Source organism: Sebastes umbrosus, chromosome 7 (genome assembly GCF_015220745.1).
Source record: "Sebastes umbrosus isolate fSebUmb1 chromosome 7, fSebUmb1.pri, whole genome shotgun sequence".
Taxonomy (NCBI): domain Eukaryota; kingdom Metazoa; phylum Chordata; class Actinopteri; order Perciformes; family Sebastidae; genus Sebastes; species Sebastes umbrosus.
The window spans coordinates 16,384,541-16,405,133 of NC_051275.1; the positions used below are offsets into that span (position 1 = coordinate 16,384,541).

Genomic DNA, 20,593 nt, shown 5'->3' on the forward strand with positions numbered 1-20,593 from the left:
TATAAAAAGCGGCATTACATTGATTGAAAATTGCTCAACACGCCATCTACTGTTTTAAGTCAGCCCTGACCCTTGCGAGACCAACGCTGACATGGAGTCGACCGGTTGGGATTTATCATGAAATTTATATTAAAACAGGATGTTAATGCCCTCTAATCCAGTGGTTCTCAACCTGGGGGTCTGGACCCCAGGGGGGTCGCTAGATAATTTCAGGGGTCGCCAGATGGTTGTGGAGAAAAAAATAAAATAACATATTAAAAATAAAATAATTTATATGATTTGCCTATAAATAGATTTTATTGAGTGTGTTTGAGAGTGTGCATGCACCATTGATGTATAAAGAGAACTGGATATAGCGTCGGAGGCTCCCCTTCATTCTTATGAGAGTTGCTCAGTGGCGCATGAAGCCAAATTAGGTCGACTTCCAAGTAATAAAGTACCCGGAGCATTTGGTGATCTTCCGCATCCATTGGGCCCATAAAGCAGGCGCATTAGCGTTTCCTTTAACTCCGCCTCCCAGCTCTCGCTCCAGTCTCATTTACATGAACGGAGGAAGGAAAATAACTCTGGAATCGGCTATTGGTGCATTTTATAACTTTTAGGACCTAATGATTTAAATAAGGGCTATTCAAGCGTTCGTACCGGGAAGTTGATTTACCTCAAAAAAAAATTATCTGCTGAGTTACAGATGTCTCTTACCCGATGTAAGTCTATGGGAAAAGTCTTTTTGGGCCCAATGGCATCACGTGACGGACACGGAAGTTGCTATTCCACCTTTTGGCCACTACAAAAATGTTAGAAAATCCCCCTGACCCACCAGAAGTGGTCCCCCATCAGATCCTCTGATGGGGGACCACTTCTGGTGGTCCCCCATCAGATGCTCTGATGGGGGACCACTTCTGGTGGGTCAGGGGGAGAGAAAAAGCCTGTAGAGTGCTGCAGGGATAACATATTTTTGTAGGCCAACCAGAAAGTTAGTATGGCCCTGGGTTCCCCCGACAAAAAAACAATTGGATTTTTCCATTGGATTTTGGATTACTGCAGAAAATAAACTCTGTGGCAAACACAAGTATATGATACTTACATGTTTTGTTCAGCAAGATAATCTCCACTAATGAACACCACTTTTATGATTTTTGAAGAGGGAACGCAATCGGCAGAAGTAAAAAGCTAACGTTAGGCTATAAACAAACTACATCACAAGTATACACAACAAGGCTGTAAAGGGGGACGAGTCGACGTGATGACGTTTAGTAGTCTCATTTAGCCACTTGTTAGCAACCACCTTTTTAAAGACATATTAAAGCTTCAAAATTCACGAGTGGGGTATTTACTGATGTATTTTATATTGTAGAACAAAACATTAAAATATCTTCAGTTGTGTTAACCACATACCTTATTTCAGGTATCCAACTTAAATCCCATTCAAAAAACCCATTGACTTCCAGACGAGGGAACCGGAAGTGCTAAAATGCTAACTCATTTCTGGGTTTTAAGACTCATTCCTCCAGCACTCTATAGACCTTTTTCAAAGCAGACATTTAGACTTCTCACAGTAAGAAAAGCCTAGGTGTGTTTAATAACATTAACGATGGCTGCATTCCACTTAGGGGAGGCCCTGGTCTTGTGCATGTTGGCTCACTAGAATAGCTCACTGGGACACTTAATGGAACTGAGCCATCGTTAATGATATCAGTTTCACCTGTGCTTTTCCTACTCTGACATGTCAAAATGTCTGCTGTGAAAAAGGACTATTTCCCATTGCATTTTTCAAAATGATGCTGTTGGTGGAGTTAGGGAATAATGGCAGAAATACTGCATTGTGAAGAAACACTGCAAAGTAAGTAGGTCCTGCTTTCAAAATGGTAAGTTAAAGAAAAGTAGTAATTCTAAAGTCCCTGTAGTGTTCAATTATTCATTTGCCGGGTCTAATTACCTCAAACTGTTTCACTGTTGAAATTACAGCACTGTATTTTATAAGCTTTTTGTAATATTGTATGATATCTTTTAATCGTGGTAGCTGCACTCCAGCAAATTGGATTACAAATGAAAGAGTGATGTTTAAATGCCGATTTTTAGCTTTAGAGTGTTTCAGGTATTTGTTGCCCTTTTACCCTTTGTGGTAAATACAAAAATGGCTACAATTTTTACATTGGATTTAGATGTAAAATCTCTCAAATTATACTTTAACATCACAGTCATTGTTTCATTTCAAATCCAATACGCTGGAGTAAAGCATGAAAACAAAACTGCCCTAATACATACAGACGGCCAGTATTGGAAAGTATTGGAGTACATTTACTCAGCATCGTAGCTACTGCACTCAGGTACAATTTTAAGGTACTTTGATGTTCATTACTTGAGTACTTCATTTCATGCCACTTTATACTTCTACTTCACTAGGCTACATTTGAAGGGAAAATATTGTACATTTTATTCAACTACATTTATTTGACAGACATAGTTACTAGTTACTTTGCTAATTAAAATGTTACATACAAAATATGTCAGCTTTTTAAATATGATACACAAGTAGATTAAACCATCCAACAGTATGTAAAATAGTTAAATTAGCCCCACCTACAACAATAAAATGCTGCTTATACATTAAAGTAACATTTAGGGGGATCTCTAGCAGAAATGGAAAATAATATTCATAACTTTGTTTTCATTAGTGTATAATCACCTGAAACTAAGAATGGTATTGTGCATACTGGCTCACTATCATGACTTACTGGGACAACTGAATAGGACAGAGCCATCGTTAATGTTACTGTGCTTTTCCTACTATGACATGTCTGCTGTGATTCAGGAAGTGAAGTAATATGTTTAAAATGTCGGAAATGTGGGTAATTTTATGTGAAAATGCCAGCCAAAGCCTCAAAACTATTTAACGACAGTATCTGACTAAACATACTGCGTTCCTTTCCACCTCTGATCTCATCCTCATTCTCCCTCACCCTCTTGCTCGTGTCCCTCCCTCTCTCTGGCACTTTGCCTCTGTGACTGGCAGCGAGCCTGTTCAAAGTAGGCTAGGATTGACGCGCTGCTCGTGTCTGACTCACAGAGAGCTGTGGAATACTGAAGCCCACTGATTGCATTTAACTTTAGGCATCCGACTCCCATGCAGTGCATGATACAATAGAGCCATCCGCTCTGCATTCTGCGCCTCAATGCTGACGTTTCTGGCTGCACTTACAGCAAAAAATAAAAAAGAATTGTTCTGACGCTGTGAACAATTGCAAATAGGGCTATTTAGAGGCATTGCCAACATCGCCACATATGACAAACACAAACGCTAAAATGAGATTATCCCAATGGGTTTAGGATGATACCAAACAAAGTAAAGTACATCATCTTAATTGTCTGCCATGGTACAATTTCTTGAACAGAATTGCCTAAGGGTGCAAAATGAATTTCATGTAAACTGACAATGAAGTTGTATCATATTGTATCGTATCATATGGTATGGTATGGTATGGTATGATATGATATGGTAACGTAACGTAACATGTCACGTCACGATCATGGTATGATATGGTAACGTATCATATCGTCTGATAACGTATAGTATCGTATGGTAACATATATCGTATCGTATGGTAATGTATGTTATCATATGGTAACATATCATATCGTATGGTTATGTATCGTATCGTATCATATGGTAATGTATCGTATCGTATGGTAATGTATTGTATCGTTTGGTAATGTATCGTATCGTTTGGTAATGTATTGTATCGTATGGTAATGTATCGTATCGTATCATACGGTAATGCCTTACTCACTTGTTGAACACTGAGGGCAATGAGTGTAAGAGGTCTGATACAGCTCTGCTGGGTGAAACAAGATGACGTTAGAACATTTTTTGTCTCAGAAGAGCCCACAACCAAAGCTATGACGCATGCACAGTCAAATGTTTTACCTTCTCCACAGATCACTGTAAATTATTGCTGTGCGTGTGTGTGCTGTGTGGGTTCCTATAAACACACAAGCTCGCTATTTAACCAGAGAGCCAAAAGGATCGCACCGTGTAAACACAAAGTACATTAACGTAAACAGGACAAAAGGGAGCTGCAATGGGAGCTGTGTGCTGATGCAGGGAACAAGAAAAACTGGAAAGTCACAAGTGTAAATAATGTAACCGGCTCTTCACACGGATACTGATCGGGTCATGGGAATTTTCCTTTTCAGTCAACATGGGTTTTGTGGTCTTGACTATCCATTGATGAGTCCTGTAGTGGTCGATGGGGATGTTGCTCCAGGGCATGTAATCACTTTATAACTGACGCAAGAGCTGCAGCAGAAAGTCAAGCAAGTTTTTAGGTTGCTATCTGAGTGAGTGAGTTCAGGTGTCTTGGGGTTGTGTCAAAAAATTTAAGTAAGATGTAAATGTCTCCCTACTTGTAACTTAACCTTATAGATATTCCACATATGCAAACCTTGGAAGAACTGATTTCAAGCCATCTTTACTCTTTGATGTCTTTTAAGGCGCATGATTGTCGGTTGTCTGGTCTTATGTGTGTTGTTTTTGTATGCTGGTTGTCTCATGAATGTTTTTTGTTTTTGATCTCAGGTCTCTCTTGAAAAAGAGATGTTGATCTCAGTGAGACACCTCCTTTGGGACAGGGTGAGGAGCTTATATATATATCCAGAATTAACTCAGAGTGGACCCTCTGTCTGCACTTTTGTACCAAAAGGTGACAGCTGATATTATGTAGGCAGCTGGTCTGGATGTCACAATACTGGAATTTCTGACTTCGATACAATACCTTGAAAAATATTGATATTCAATACCATTTTTGATACCATGGGAAAAACATTGAGGGCATCAAATTTTAGATTTGTATTAAATAATAACAGTGTGTGTCAACTCGCAGCTGGTACCCGTGTAGCAATACTGCGGAAAATGAGTTTTGAAACCGTTTTTTAATGTATCGATACTTCTTTATTTTTGACACTAGAAAATGAATGGATAGAAAAACAGCTCCTCCCTGCAACTACTGAACATTTCCAAAAATATAATTCCCAAAATCATATAATAGTGAAATTTTAACTAGAACAAAACTAATTCACCCTACAAGTAACACAAAACCGATTATACCAGATTTTGTATGTCTGAACAACAGTATGAACACTACAGGGAATCAGGAGAAAGTGGAGGTTAATATCAAGGCTTGCTTGTTATTTGGCTCTCACAAAAACAAAAAGGAAGAGAGTTTCTCCCCTCCTGCCCCGTGGCACTACTACAAAATACAGCGTCAGCTGTGAAACGGAAAATTGGAGAAACTGCCTGTAATGAAACGTAGTGTACTACAATTGTTTGCACTTTTTTTCATTTATCTCTCGTAAGATGAAGGACACTGAAGAAGGCTGAAGCATGTATTTTTTCTTTTCATGCTATCATTCAAAGGCTTCACACGGGAAAATATAGGTCAAATACACAGATAGGTAAATAACATGAGCACCTTACAGTATAACTAACAAAATCCAATGAAACACCACAACCTGCAAAACAGCAGTGACTTGTACAACAACCTGAGAAAAGACTAAGCAAACAAGGTGGCACTCAGAGCTTGACATAAGACTTAGCAAACCAAACAAACCAACATAATAAAACAAAAAAAAAGTAGTCATAATATTTCGCAGTAAATACAAAAACTGGATATTCTCAACTTGTATGGCAGTAATTAAATTGTACAGATGAAGTATATACTGTATAAATGTCTGTGTTTGACTTGTAATTCAAAGTCATCTTCATGACTTGCATCACAATGATGACTAAAAATCCAATAACAAACAGAAGAAAGGTACATGTAGCTGTGCTGATATAAAAAAAAAAGAGGATGTTCCAAGTTCAAAAGTTTATGGTTCAAGCTGAACTGAAATATTAATGAATTCAGAGCTCCACTTTTTTTTAAATTCAACTCAAGCATTTCAGTTAATACAGTATACACAAGCCGTGTTTACATAGACGTGCAGGAAGGCCTTGGACTTTGCCAAGAAAGAATTAGTGGATTTAGATGAGAATAGATGTGTTATTAGACGGTTACGGGGGCAGACCTGAACCCCCACCTAACAGATCATGTAATAAAAAGCTTCAGGGATTTTTAGCCACCTGAAAGTCAAGTCGAGCACAGCTTCCTCATACACAGCCTTTAGCCTCAGTTTCAGTTTTGCTGCACTGAATGTCTGAGTAAGAGCGGCTCTGAGTGAACACAGCAGACAAAGAAGGAAACTGTGGCCGAGAGAAAAACTATGGTATGAGGGTACGAGACATTTTGGTTGGCTGGAGAGAAAAGGCCGATCAAGTTTCTCTCAGTGAGGTGGGGGAAGCCTGTGAGACTTATGCAATGTTGTTGGGATACAGAGCCAGAAGGGGTGTAAACAACAGCACTCTGCAGTGGGACAGGCCTAACCGTTGCCTGGTAACCAATATTTTTCAGGAAGACAGGGCAAACACGGCCCGCCTTCCAAAGGGAAACAGGGGCTGGCCTCATGAGCACTGTGCAAGTTAGTGGCTTCCCGAAAATACACTAAGAGACAGGGGCAAGCAAAACAAAGCACATCAGGGGCATTAGACAACACTGCGTCTATTTTTTACCTCTCGTCTAGACCACCACGAGTTGTACACAAACAAACTCTCAAGGAACAAAGAGTCTAGAGAGAGGATTACAGTCTCATTCACACTCATAGGCTAAATGTAGTCACAAATAATACAGTGATTTAGGTAGACTACACATTGCCTGAGACATAAAAACCTCTGTAACACTGTTTCACAACCAGGACTGGAGTGATTGACAAACTCTTACTAGGCTACTCTTGATACATTTTAAGTGTCTTATTGTTTGGAGTGGATTATATTTATTAAATAAAGTAAATTAAATGTAAAACATATTAAATGCAACAGACGATGGTTGCAGAATTTATTCAAAACACAAATCACTGAATTATTTATTGTTTGTTTTTATTATGCTTTTAGGATTCCCTGAAATCAGTAGCCTATTGATATAGGGTGGATTATATCTAGCCATCAAACTGTACAACACCTCTTTAGGGAGAGGGGGGAAAAGGAGGACGGTCTGCAGGACAGATAATAATGCATACAGTGCACTTTAGACTAAGCTACTGGAGTTACCGTGCACTATATTAATTTTTAACAGTCTCTTCTGCACTATATTCACTTTTTTAATAGTCGTGTATCACAGCTGTTACCCTGCACTATATTCAGTTTTAACAGTTTTCTTCATCTCCTTGTATTTTTATATCTGGTATATTTTTTTGTACTTGATGCTGGAAACTTGAATTTCCCTCAGGATCAATAAAGTTACTATCTATCTATCTATTTATTAAATAAAGTAAATTAAATTGAATTCGTATTAAATGCAACAGAAGATGGCTGCAGAATTTATTCAAAAACACAAATCACTGAATTACTGCCCATCAACTTCCACAAAATATCATATATTTTTTTCTTTATCACATATCTTTAATATAAATATATATATATATATATATATATATATCTTTAATATAAATATATATATATCTTTAATATAAATATATATATATATATCTTTACATATAAATATATATCTTTAATATGAATATATATATATATATTAACATTATATATGTATTATATATATATTATATTTTAATTATATATATATATTATATATTATTTAATAATTTATTTTATATATATATATATGTATATATATCTTTAATATGAATACATATATATATATTAATATTATATATTAATTAAATATACATATATATATATTAATTACATATTATTTAATATATATATATTTATATTTAAATTATTTGAGATATATATATATATATATATATATATATATATCACTTTTTCCAAAATGGGTTGGTTACAAAATATCATATCTTGTCCGTCAATTTATTTATTTTTTACCATAAATAAAACAAAGAGTCACAACAAGATGTATTATAGATCCTAAAATGAAGGTCACTGAGGGCAGCTGAAGTATTTTTCTTTTCCTTTAAGCACTCAAAAGACACAGCTCCACAGCTCCACAAAAGTATGAAGATAACAAGATAGCACAATCCAATGCAACACCACTGTGACCTCAAAGAAGTTAACACAGTTACAACACAGTCTGCAGGCTGAGTTTACAGCCGACGAGGACACGGAAACAAACAGCTAAACGAGCTAAATAAACGTATAACTTTAACTTAACTTCCCTGGTAAAGTGCCTGACGAAAAAACACCCTTCGCTGACGGTTAAAACGGTGCCAAAACAACAAAACAACAACAACAACAACAGTGGTTGTGCTGTCCTCAGTTGTTCGCTGCTGTTCGCAGAAAGAATCCGGAAGCCATATTGTGCTGCTGCTGTCTGTCACTCAGAGCGCGGTTGCCACGGAAACCTGTTGCTAGGCTGCATAACAAAAAAGACCAAATTTATAACGTCTTTGCGTCAGAGGCGACGGCGTATCCATGGCAACAGAACGCTACACACACATGCAGCAGCAGCAGCAGGGCAGACCCGTGGATGATAGCACATGGTTACTTGTTTTAGCCTAAATAGCTCCTATTTACGTGGTGATACTCACTTTGTTTGTGATATTTTCGAACAGTATTAAAAGAGAAAACATATTTTGGAGTATATTGTGTTTATCAGCGTGCGTACAAGGTATTAGTCAGAGGTTATCACCGTGATATCGCCCCCCACACTGTCACGTCCTGCTATTATGAATGTGGGAGGGTCTGCCTGCGTTATCATCTTATTCACCTCGATAATTCCCCCCATCATGAACAACTCGGCGGAGTTAGTCATCCCGGTTTCAGCCCCGGTACCGGCAACGCGGAAGGGACACATCGTCCTCCGTGGATTCTCGTCTCTGACGTTGTTGTAGTGCTGACTAATATAACTTGTTATCCCTCTAACTCTTCCTCTTTTTTGCTCACGCCTTTTCACACATCGAGCTGTAACTGTAAGCATGCCCGCCCAGTGACATTTTGTTGACATCACAACCACAAAAACCTTTGTATTTTACATTTTCATTCATGATTTTTGCCACCTAGAAAGCACATGGAGTAACATCATACCCTCCAACAACCTCCCACCTGCCACATTCCCACTGGTGTCCTCATGGTAGGCTATAATAATGAATCACTTTCTGCTCTGCCGTGTGATGTTTGCAATGACAGGCGCCGATTTCCGTCACTGCATGCTGCCCACTGTCCATGACAGGATTACACTGCTGTTTACCACATTTATTTATTATTTATTGGGTTGAATGAGGCTGCTGTTGCTGCTAACACAGACGTCTTGCCTACACTAAAATCCATTAATCTATCTGATAGAATGGGTGCATTATTATAGATAGATAGATAGATACTGTAGGTAGATAGATAGATAGATAGATAGATAGATAGATAGATAGATAGATACTGTAGATAGATAGATAGATAGATAGATAGATAGATAGATAGACAGACAGATGGATAGATAGATAGATAGATAGATAGATAGATAGATAGATAGATAGACAGACAGATGGATAGATAGATAGATAGATAGATAGATAGACAGACAGATGGATAGATAGATAGATATCTAGATAGATAGATAGATAGATAGATGGATAGATAGATAGATAATAATGTTATTGATCCCGAGGGAAATTCAAGTTTCCAGCATCACAGTTCCATAGTGAAAAACATGTTAGTAAAAAGGCAGTAAAAAAATAAGTAGTGCAAAGTACAAAAAAATATACTAGATATAAAAATACAAGGAGATGAATATGAAAACATAGTGCAGGGTAATAGCTGTGATACACGACTATTAAAAAAAGTGAATATAGTGCAGAAGAGACTGTTAAAAATGAGTATAGGCGATATATACAGTTGTGAGGGTGTTTTCCAACCTGCATGCGGTTAATCCACTTGGCACTGTGCCTGACCTCAGGTTTGTTTGGGGAGTGTTCAGAGACGCATTATGAGGAGTCTTTCCTCCCATTAGCACAGAGAGAGGAGTCCCGATGGGTGTGTCCTGAGAAACTCTACAGCAGGATTTCCCTTTGCATGCCATGAAGGGATTCCGTCCCAGAGTGACATAGCCGAGATTCTAGAATGTTGCGTAAACAAGCCATTGTTTACCTTCTGATGTTTTCCAGGTTATACTCAAGTCCTATAGGAAAAAAGTAGTATACTTTGAAGTTTATTTTATGAAGTAAAGTTCAAGTGTATTCCCCAAGTATACTTTATGTAGTATACTAATATCAATGTAGTAATATACTTGTAAGTGTACTACTTCAATAATTCTTGGGACTAAATTGGCCCATTTTTTAGCTTATAAAAGTATACCTTTCTTCTTCAAAGGTCTTACTATTTGTCAATAATCAACAGAACAGTCACTATACAGGAAAAGTTCATTTTAGTTTTTCTGAACGACACTCACCCGTGACACAACACATCAATCAATCATACCTGACAACATACATACACACAGACAGCCACAGCTGGCCACAAAGGACCTTACTGATTCTCAATCATGGATACATAAAATTCAAATTGTAGAAAATACAACACAGGGAGAGTATCCGCAAATAAGTCATGAAATAATAATTAATAAAACAAATTATAAAAAATATACCCTTAAGTGTATTTAAAGATTAATATTAATCTTTGAGTACACAACTAGTTTACATCTAAGTTGTATTTTGTAACTATACTATGAAGTGAACTATACTAAAAGTGAACTAATAGGTATACTGTTAGTTTACTATATACTTGCACTTTTTAGTTTATGAAAATACGCTTTAAAGTCTCCGTAATCTAATAGTTTAATAGTTTTTACAGCAAAAATACTAAAAGTACGTTTTCTTTAACTAATAGCCAATGATGTATGCATTACATGAACTACATACAGTATGTGTGTGCCATCTATTTCACTAAATGAACGCAACTAACTGCTTATAGATATAGCGCCATTAAAGGAATATTATAATATCTTCTCTTGACGTACAGCCCAAAAATGTCCCTTTCATAGATGGTCCTAAATAGACACTTTCCACTCATGAAGTTTCATAAAATTTCCTCTCAGAAATTGTCAGACGGTGAGAAATATATCTCGTGCCTGTGATAGTATAAAAAAAAACATCTATTATTATCCGTCGGCGAGGTGAGCTTCTGGTCCATTTCAGTGGGTGAGGGAATCCCTCAACGTCACCAAGGATACCAAACACAACACCAAAGTACAAATATGGGCATGTACGTCAGCGGAACTCCGAGGCGGGACTTAGACGGTAGAAATGCCTTGGTTGTACTCGAGGAGATGGATTCATTCATAAGACCAGGTCTGCTACTGTGCACCGTAATAATAGCGAGCGTCCTCCGGCGTGCCTTGAGCGGACTTTATGGATCTATAATCGCGGATAAAAGGGGAGCGATCCGGGGGATTTAAAGTGAAACCAGCGGACTTTCTTGACAGATTTGCATTGGGACGCGTTTCCCCCCTGAACGAGGGGAACTGGATTAAGCTTCTTCATGCAACTTTTTTGGAAAGACACCAAGAGCATCTCACCGGGGAATAGCAAAAACACCAGCAACGGTAGGTCAATATTCACTTTATGTGGACGATATATGAGTTTGAAATCGCACCATTTATAAGTAGCCTATAGAAACATCTGTCCACTGCTGTCCGTCAGAACATGAGATGTTTAAAGACGTATTTTCCTGTTGACAATGCTTTTTACTAAATCATGTCATCAGGTGTAAAACACTCTGCTGGACTGGTTATTATAGGAGTTTTCTATAGAAACATCTGTCCACCGTTGTCAGTCAGACATGCTTAATATGAGATGTTTAAAGACATATTTTCCTGTTGACAATGCTTTTACTAAATAACTCATCAGGTATAAAACACTCTACTGGACTGGTTATTATAGGAGATTTCTTCAATGATCAAAGAATTTATGCAGACAAAAGCAAATTACCCTCTCTGGTGGTGGGATTACCCAACTTTTTTTTTTAAATATATATATATATAACATCCTATATGCTGCCTATAACATCAGTGATTCTCTCCTTACATTATAGCCTACATCTTCTTTAGTAATCTTCTTGCCTGCCGCTGCAGGTGACGTCGCCCTCTCTCTGGTACCTGCAGGTGTCCCGTTCTCTCTCGGTCCCCCCGGGGAGATGTACCAAGGCTTCCCCGGAGACCCAGACAGCGGATCCCGTGGAAGCTCCTCTCCATCTATAGAGTCACAGTACCTTTCCTCCGTGGACTCCTTCGGAAGCCCGCCGACCACCAGTGCTCCGCAGGTAAGTTTTAGAGACTATGTTCATGCTTAGAATGAATGAAAATTCATCTAAAAAAAAAGAGAGCTGTTTTTTGTTTATTTATTCATAACAGGTACATGCACAGATGGACATGTGCTTTTTTTTTGTTGCTGTTTATTTTTATTTTTTTTACTGTATATGGGTATCCTTATTAATAAGGCATGTTGCTTCATATAGCTATAATTCCTATAGCCTAGCCTTTCAAGATTCAATATTCAAGATTCAAGATGTTTATTGTCACGCCGGTTATACAGGTACAATCGTGTGAAATGCTTTTCGCTGGGATTAAAATAATAAGTTATATTACAATTATAAAAGGAAATACTTTGTACAAGGGCATATTAAGAATATATACAGGCATATTAAGAATATATACAGGCATATTAAGAACATATGCATTAAGAACATATACAGTATATACAGTATAAGATATTGTTTTGTGTGAGGTGTCATCTATTTAAAAGTCTGATGGCCTGGGGGAAAAAATGTCACTTCTTATTTTTTATTATTATTATTATTATTTCGTGTGTAGGAAGCCATTAAAGTGTGTATTCAGATATAAATAGTCTCGCAACACTTCAATATAGACATACCCCTCTATGTGTTGCTGGTAGTATTGCCGGTAGCAGCCCTCAGGCGTTGACAACGTGCTCCGTTTACAGCACGCTGCCGCAGAGCGGATGACAGAGAGCTGGAACTCTCCTACGTCAGATCACAAGCCCCGCCCCCCTCCTCCCTCCTCACCGCTTCTCTCCTTCCACGCGCTCCGTCCGCTCTCCTCTCACAGGCCTCGCCGTGACGTACATGCTCGTTCTATTTTGGAGTGCTACGTCGCGTTGCCAAGGGGAACACCGGGGGTGTGACGGGGGAGGAGGAAGAAGAAGGAGGAGGGGGGGGGGAGACGCTCTCTGATTGGTCGAGACGGACGCTCGCAGAGCCGCCTGTCTCCCAATGTCTTATCACGCTTTTATGTGAATATTAATGTTGAAAGTCTATAGAATACTCCTCCTCCGGTCTAAAATTAAAATTAAAATTAAAATTAAAAAAAGACAAGGGACAGATTTGAGCTTTCTTTACGTATTTATATACTGATACATAGAACAAAAATGTGACACAGCAACAAACAGATCAAAATTATGAATTCAAGATTTAATTTATAATCTACTGCCATTTGCTTTGATCTTCTTAGATGGTTACATAAACTTGTTTTCTACACTTGTTTGAAATCATAGGCTATTCCGTATCTTGGCTACATGTAAATGTGATTTTTAAGATAAGATAAGATAATGTTGAAAGTCTATAGGCTACTCCTCCAGTCTAAAATTAAAATAAAAAAAAGACAAGCGACAGATTTGAGTTTATATTTATATACTGATACATAGAAAAGAAATGTGACACAGCAACAAACTTGTTTTCTACACTTGTTTGAAATCATAGGCTATTCTATATCCTGGCTACTTGTAAATGTGATTTATAAGATAAGATAAGATAAGATGAACCTTTATTAATCCCCGGAGGGAAATTCAGGTGTCAAAGCAGCAACATCAGCAAACAGAGTGAATCACAGGAGAGGTATAAAGGTATACAAAAATTATAAAAACAATAATAGAGATATAAAAGATACAGAGTGAATGGGTGAACATAGTGTATACAGTCCGTCAATAAATAAATGTAGAATGTACAATAAATAAATGTAATATGTACATATGTGCAGTCTATAAAGTGGTATATAGGATGTATAGTGTAAGAGTTATATAGGCTACATGAACCATTATGGGCATCAAATAAAAAAAAAACAAGCATACTGTTATTGGTTTAAAAAAACAAATTAACATATTTGTTATGTCATGCCATGTATCATTACTAGAATTTCAAGTATTTAACTATTTAAAATATATAGGGCCTTAATTAGAATTGGATAGTAATTACAATTCAGTGCATTTGTAATTATGGAACCTTGATGGCATTACTTGGTTGTAAAGGTAAAGTTTAGCCTATAGAGGTTGGCATGATGGCTGCAATATGTTTTAATGAATATGCAGGGCCGGCTCTAACCCTTTTGGTGCCCTAGGCAAAATTACGATTTGAAGCCCCCCTCCACCCCAAACCTACCCTGCAGTGGTGCTGCGCCTCTCTAGGGTAGGGTTAGGGTTAGTGATGTTACGTGCTGTGCCGAGGTTTCGGAGCGTGTGTCGAATAATCCAGGAAGTTTTCCGCGATGCGCGTATCGAGACTTGTATCGTTTTAGACCAATTACGTCATTGATGACGGCCGAAGCCTCGCTGCCCAGCCGTACCGCTGACTGGTTCAGGAAGTGGTTCAGATCTTCACCGATCTTCACTGGTTAAACCAATGCCACTTTCCAGAAGTGACAAAGAACACTAATATTACCCCTCCTGCCATTATTATATTATATTACACTACACTACAATACAATTATTGACCAAAGGATTGGTTTATACACTTAAGATGAATAAAACAAATACAATTTATTATACATGTATGTTATATACTCATAATATACTTACTAGAAAATATACATTATATTATATATTATATAGATATAAATTGATTACATGGTAATATATATTTTTTTCATTGTTTATAGTCATTCCCAACAGCCTTTACTGGCGCAGAATACAGTATATCACAAATCTGTGGTCCCAGTAGACCACTTACACCTACACACCAAAAACTGACAATAACCTGATATTTTCAGGTGGAATTTCATTCATTCATTCATTCATTCATTCATTCATTCATTCTCACTGTGCAATATCATTTTCCACTTGTTAATAGTCTGTTTATTGTCAATACTGTATATACTGCTCCTATTTTTTATACTTCCTTCTATTTAAATGGTTAATATTTTGTTACACTTTGTTTAGCTCTTTTTTCCTGTGTTAGCTGATGCTTCTTGTTGTTTTGCACTATCCCCTTTGCTGCTGTGCACTGCAAATTTCCCCACTGCGGGACTAATAAAGGAATATCTTATCTTATCTTATATCAGATTTGAAATTCAGTTTCACACGGTCCGATTCACTGTGCTCCCTAAATCTGTCTTTATAATGTTGGAGTACATTTTAATAGAAAATGTTCGGCTATGATTTGTGGTTCTGTCTTATTTAGGTTTTGAGAAATGAACCCTTTTCCGAACCAATTTGCTGGAAAGCTTCAATGCTTCATGAGGCTTCAGCTCGCCATCACTAGTTAGGGTTCAACTCCCCCAGAACCAACCCACCGGCATTTTGTTTTTAAATTATTTTTTCAGAGAAGAAGGTGGCACCCATAAGGTGGCCAAAAGGTGGCGCCCTATGCGACTGCCTATATGGCCTATGCCTTAAGTTGGCATGGTGAAAATGACAAACACTTTGAGAAAGCAGCTGACCCAAGCTTGTTCTGGCCTGCATTCTACCTCTGTTTGTCTAAATGTGTTTGTGTGGCTTTATGTGTAAAACTCTAATGGTTCATGTCTCCTGCTCAGGAGTGTGTGTCAGCGGGAGCTGGCTTGAGCATCGCGGGCAGCGGGCCGGGGACCAGTGTTGGAGGGGAGATGCCCGGTTCATTCGTGCCCACCGTCACCGCCATCACCACCAGCCAGGACCTGCAGTGGATGGTGCAGCCAACCCTCGTCTCCTCCCAGGCCTCTGGGCAGAGTGGGTCCACTGGGACCACAACCATGACCCAGCCGGTGTCACTGATTGACCCATATGACATGCCGGGCCCAAGTTATTCCTCAGGGTCTGCATTCACCTCTCCGAGTTCGGAAACTCCGGGCCCGGCTCCGGGCCCTATCCGCCACTCCAGAGCCCGCAGCCGCCGTACACGAGACGAGTCTGTGAGTGACGATGGAGATGTTGGTGTGTTAGTAAGTGTTTGTGCTTGAACGGCTTGTTTGTTGACATTTTACACATGCACTGTAGGTATATAAAGAATCACATCCAACCACTGTGTACTGTGTTGTTGAGCAGTGGTGTGCACAAATACTTTCAAGGGCGTGGGTACTAAACAAAAAAAGGACACCTCAATGTCTACTATTGGCCCTTCTTCTCATGATCACAAACCATACTAAATAGGGAAATAAGGGCAGAGAAGGTCAGCTATGTGAGGGGGTCTGTGTGGGAGGAGGATAAACAACACCGACAAAAGTGTGAGGAAAATGTTTAAGAGAAGGGCTCTCAAGACTATAGCTGGTGTGGTCCCCCTGACCGCCCATCCACTGCAGCTTAGACAACATGACAACATTTCCAAGAACAAAGACAAAACTTTTATCCTAATCAATTTCACCTTTTTCCCCTTCGTCCTAGCTAACACCTGAGGAGGAGGAGAAGAGGCGTGTTCGGCGAGAGAGGAACAAGTTGGCCGCCGCCAAATGTAGAAACCGCCGACGAGAACTCACAGACAGACTGCAGTCGGTGAGCTTAGCCTTGTTATAGCTGCCAGAATGAGTAATGATCATAATTACATACTTTACGTTACATATGTACACGTGTGTATAAGAGAGATTGTGGTTTATGGTAATGGTGTGTTTAGATGTGGTGAAGACAATTATAGTCCTCAAGACAGACGGTATTTATGGCCTAATTAATGGGCTCTTACATAAGCTACCTTACATATCCAACTGCAGGTATTTCTGCTGGGATGGATACATCCACCTCCACAAACACTGACGTAGAGGTTTGGTTTAGCTAACACTCTCTTTCTGCTCTGTTCTTCTTCCCTCCTCTACCCATTTCACCCACCTTTGTCTTGTCCATCTGTCCCTGTTTCTTTCATTCTCTGTCCCTGCCCACAGGAGACGGACATCCTGGAGGAGGAGAAGGCCGAGCTGGAGGCTGAGATCTCTGAGCTGCACAAGGAGAAGGAGCGTCTGGAGTTTGTCCTGGTGGCCCACCAGCCGACCTGTAAGATCTCATACCAGGAGCATTCCCAGCACAGCTCGGCGCAGCTCCCTCCGCTCCAGCCCCAGCTCCCACCCCAGACCTTACAACCTCCGGTCTCCATCTTGGGCTTGGCTGTGAAGGAGGACTCTTTCTATCTGCCTCCTGCCTACACGGCCCATTCGTCCTCCGCACAGTCCCAGCCTCCGGTTCAGCAGCAAGTCCAGCAGCAGCCTCAGCCAGGGATAATGCAGGAGGTAGAGTTTTCTAGTTCTTTCTATGGCTCAAGTGAGCCGGCGCCAGGCGGGCCGTGCCACATGGCCAGCGACAGTGGTGGTGGTGGTGTTAACCATGACGATGCGGCCATTGGCAGCTACAACACCTCATACACATCTTCATTTGTGTTCACCTACCCAGAGGGAGCCTGCGGGGTCAGTGCCAACCAGCGGAACAGCAGTAGCGAGCAGTCATCTGATTCCCTGAACTCGCCTTCGCTGCTGGCGCTCTGACTGACCGACAGACACACACGCACACATATCGACAAGCACACACATTACGCTCGCTGGAAGTAAGAGGCTGAGGCAAGTACGTGCAGAGTATCGATCAGTCTCGCAGATTGAGAAAAAAAAAAAGCAACCAATCGTTTGTTTCTGATTGGGTTCAAGTTTACACATTCATGCATTCCAATCAAGAGCCATACAAATAGATCTAACCTTTAACAATACATAAATCTTGTTGTGTATTATCACAACACCTGCAACTGGACACGATAGGTGAATACAGACTGAGTCACAAAATCACGTCCAAGTTGCAAATCACGTGCTCTGAATTAATTCACAATGACTATTCTCAATCTTCAGCCCGTACAGTACATTGAGTTTAAGATACAACGAGCTCACTTTACTCCAACAAAGCACCAGTGCCCCCACCTTGTTCCCTCTGTCGGTTGACTCTACCAGTGCTCTTGCTCTCATCCTTTTCCATCCTTTTCCTCGCTTCTTCCTCACGCTGAATGTATTTGTTGCAAAATATGAAATATAGGGACGATGGACACTTTGGGAGACAGACTGCTGATTTCTCGCTCACCTCTAACCTTTCATCCGCTCGATCTCCCTCTGCTTTTTCATTCGCTGCTTGGACTTGGCAAGTTGGGGATCTGAGTATCACAGCCTCCACTAATGTTGTCTTTTTTTTATTTTTTGAATCTTCTGCCGTGTGCCTACCTGCCATGCGACCCATCTCTGCCCATTTGTTTCTCCTCTTCTGTCTCTATGTTTCTCCCTCTCTGAAGTCTTCGACCCCCGAGAGCCCGAAGACCCCCGAGAGCCCTTGGGACCTTGAGTGAATGACGGCCCAACTAGCACGCCCTTTTGCACCTCTCTCATACAAGGACCGGGACGCAACCCCTCCCCCTCCGTCCCCCATACAGAAGAACCTTTTTCTTGGAGCGCATTGATCATACTTACAGTGAACAGCAGCTAAATACACGCACATAGACGCATTATTTGACGAACGCAAAACGCAAGACGGATGCCACTGTACTGTCTTCTGCTGAGCCATTTTTCGAAGATTAAACACGTCATATGTTGTGAGGCGAGGTTAAAAGTGAGGATGGAGAGAGGTTTAGCAAGGAAAGGGAGGAAGGAAGTGCAACCGAGCTGGACAGACTCAAACGGAGAGGTGACGGATGAAGAGGATGACTCCCATCCTATCCATCCATATTTGGAACCAAATGTTGAAAGAGCCAAAACAAAGCAAAAAAAAAAAGAAAGAAAAAAAAACCCTGCTCTTGCCAACTGTGTGGAAGAGTGGCCTCAGTAAAAACACCTCCATATACCACAGAGCCTCATCACTCTGGGCCTACATGCGCACATTCACACCATCGCTTTCAAGTCTCTGAAGTGAAGATACAGACGTTTTGCTGCAGCGCACCAGCTCCGTGTTTTGCTCCGAATCAATCAGATGTGAACCGATGCCTTTATTTAGAGGAGAGACCTTTTTTTGTAGTGATTCAGACAACCTCTAAACATTTGGGCTCAGTGGTCTCTGTGCCTCCCCTGTTGTTCTCTCAGCGGAGACGAGGCGGGGGTGCGTTTATTGTGAGTGCGTCCACTCTGAGGCACCTGGCCCGTTTATTTCTTTCTTTATTGAGGTTGATGTGGCGAGCGAGCACAAAAGCAAGACCTGGAAACAAAAGGGGAGAACGTGTGGGCTGACGTCGTGGAGCGAGCGTCCTTTCTTTGCCTGTGAATTTGTACAATTTGTTTTTCCCTGTATGTTTGAGTGAGAATTGTTATATATTTTAATGTTTGTTTTGTGCGTTTAATTGTTTTGCATTGACCTCTGCTTTCACTTGTACTGTTGCCGTTTCTTGTTTTATTTTATTTTTTTCTGGTGATTTTTTCTCATAACTGTTACTATTATTATTTTATCGTAACTATTGTTTCATTATTTTATTGTATTTTCATTTGGCAACTTTGGAGGCATGTTGTGCATTACAAAACACAAAAAAATTATAAATCTATATGCATATACATATATACAGGTAACATGTATATATAAGTGTATGTACCATGATTGTAAAGTATGAATGTCTGCAGATCTAAATGGGATATTTTTGTCAATGAAGAACAAGATAAAATGTTACTGAGGTTTAGTTTTAAAAATGAATATTTTTCTAAAGGAAAAAAAAAACTATAATAAACTTAAAGTACTGCCCTGTCCCATGAAGCACGATGTCACTGCCTCTATCAATGTGTATTTATGTTTTATAAACAATATAAAGCACTATACAAGTTACATTAAATGTATGTTTATATTATGATGTTAGAAGGTTGTGGTAAAAACGCCTTTGTTTTTGTTTGTTTTTTTCTCTGTGAGGTCTGTCCCAAAGCTACTGACACCTTTTAACGCCACTTGATCCTTAGCAGATGCAAAATGAGGAAAAAAAAAATAGTGTGATTGAATGTCAATACACATATTAAAAGTGTTCAGACTACAACATAACGACTAAACTGTTTCATTTAAGGACAAAGTATTTCATGCTATAAACATATCAATTAATAACGTTGTTATTTCCTAACTGAAATGTGTGTTTGAAGGACAGTTTATGCCTTGATATGAACATTATCATGTTTAACCCACTCTTGTACTCAAGCAAATATGTTGTCTAATTGAGATTAACATTCCTTGTGATTGTATTTGCTGGATAAGAAGCTTTATTTTCAATAAATAAACATGTTTATTCAAAAAACAATGGCTAGATTAATGCTATAAATGTGGCTCCTGGTTGTCAGAAAGTGGGCAGACCTCATTTTTTTAAATGTTGAATAAGGACTGTATTTGTACAGATGTTGGAGAAGCCTTTTTGATTTTTCTC

General features: G+C 39.3%; 1 protein-coding gene across 5 annotated transcripts; it reads left to right on the top strand.

Annotated features, from left to right (window-relative positions):
• The first annotated feature begins 11,315 nt into the window (after positions 1 to 11,315).
• fosb (FBJ murine osteosarcoma viral oncogene homolog B) lies at positions 11,316 to 20,217 on the top strand. Of its 5 annotated transcripts, XM_037774663.1 has the most exons (6): positions 11,317 to 11,600; positions 12,129 to 12,316; positions 15,819 to 16,202; positions 16,642 to 16,749; positions 17,130 to 17,471; positions 17,632 to 20,217. In XM_037774663.1, exons 1-6 carry the CDS (start codon positions 11,537 to 11,539, stop codon positions 17,695 to 17,697), a joined length of 1,152 nt encoding a protein of 383 aa, XP_037630591.1. In that variant the 5' UTR covers positions 11,317 to 11,536; the 3' UTR covers positions 17,698 to 20,217. The 5 variants fall into 5 exon arrangements, with proteins under 5 accessions (XP_037630589.1, XP_037630588.1, XP_037630591.1 ...); XM_037774661.1 differs by having other exon boundaries at positions 11,316 to 11,600; positions 15,819 to 16,172; positions 17,130 to 20,217; XM_037774660.1 differs by having other exon boundaries at positions 11,316 to 11,600; positions 12,159 to 12,316; positions 17,130 to 20,217.
• Positions 20,218 to 20,593: the final 376 nt, after the last annotated feature.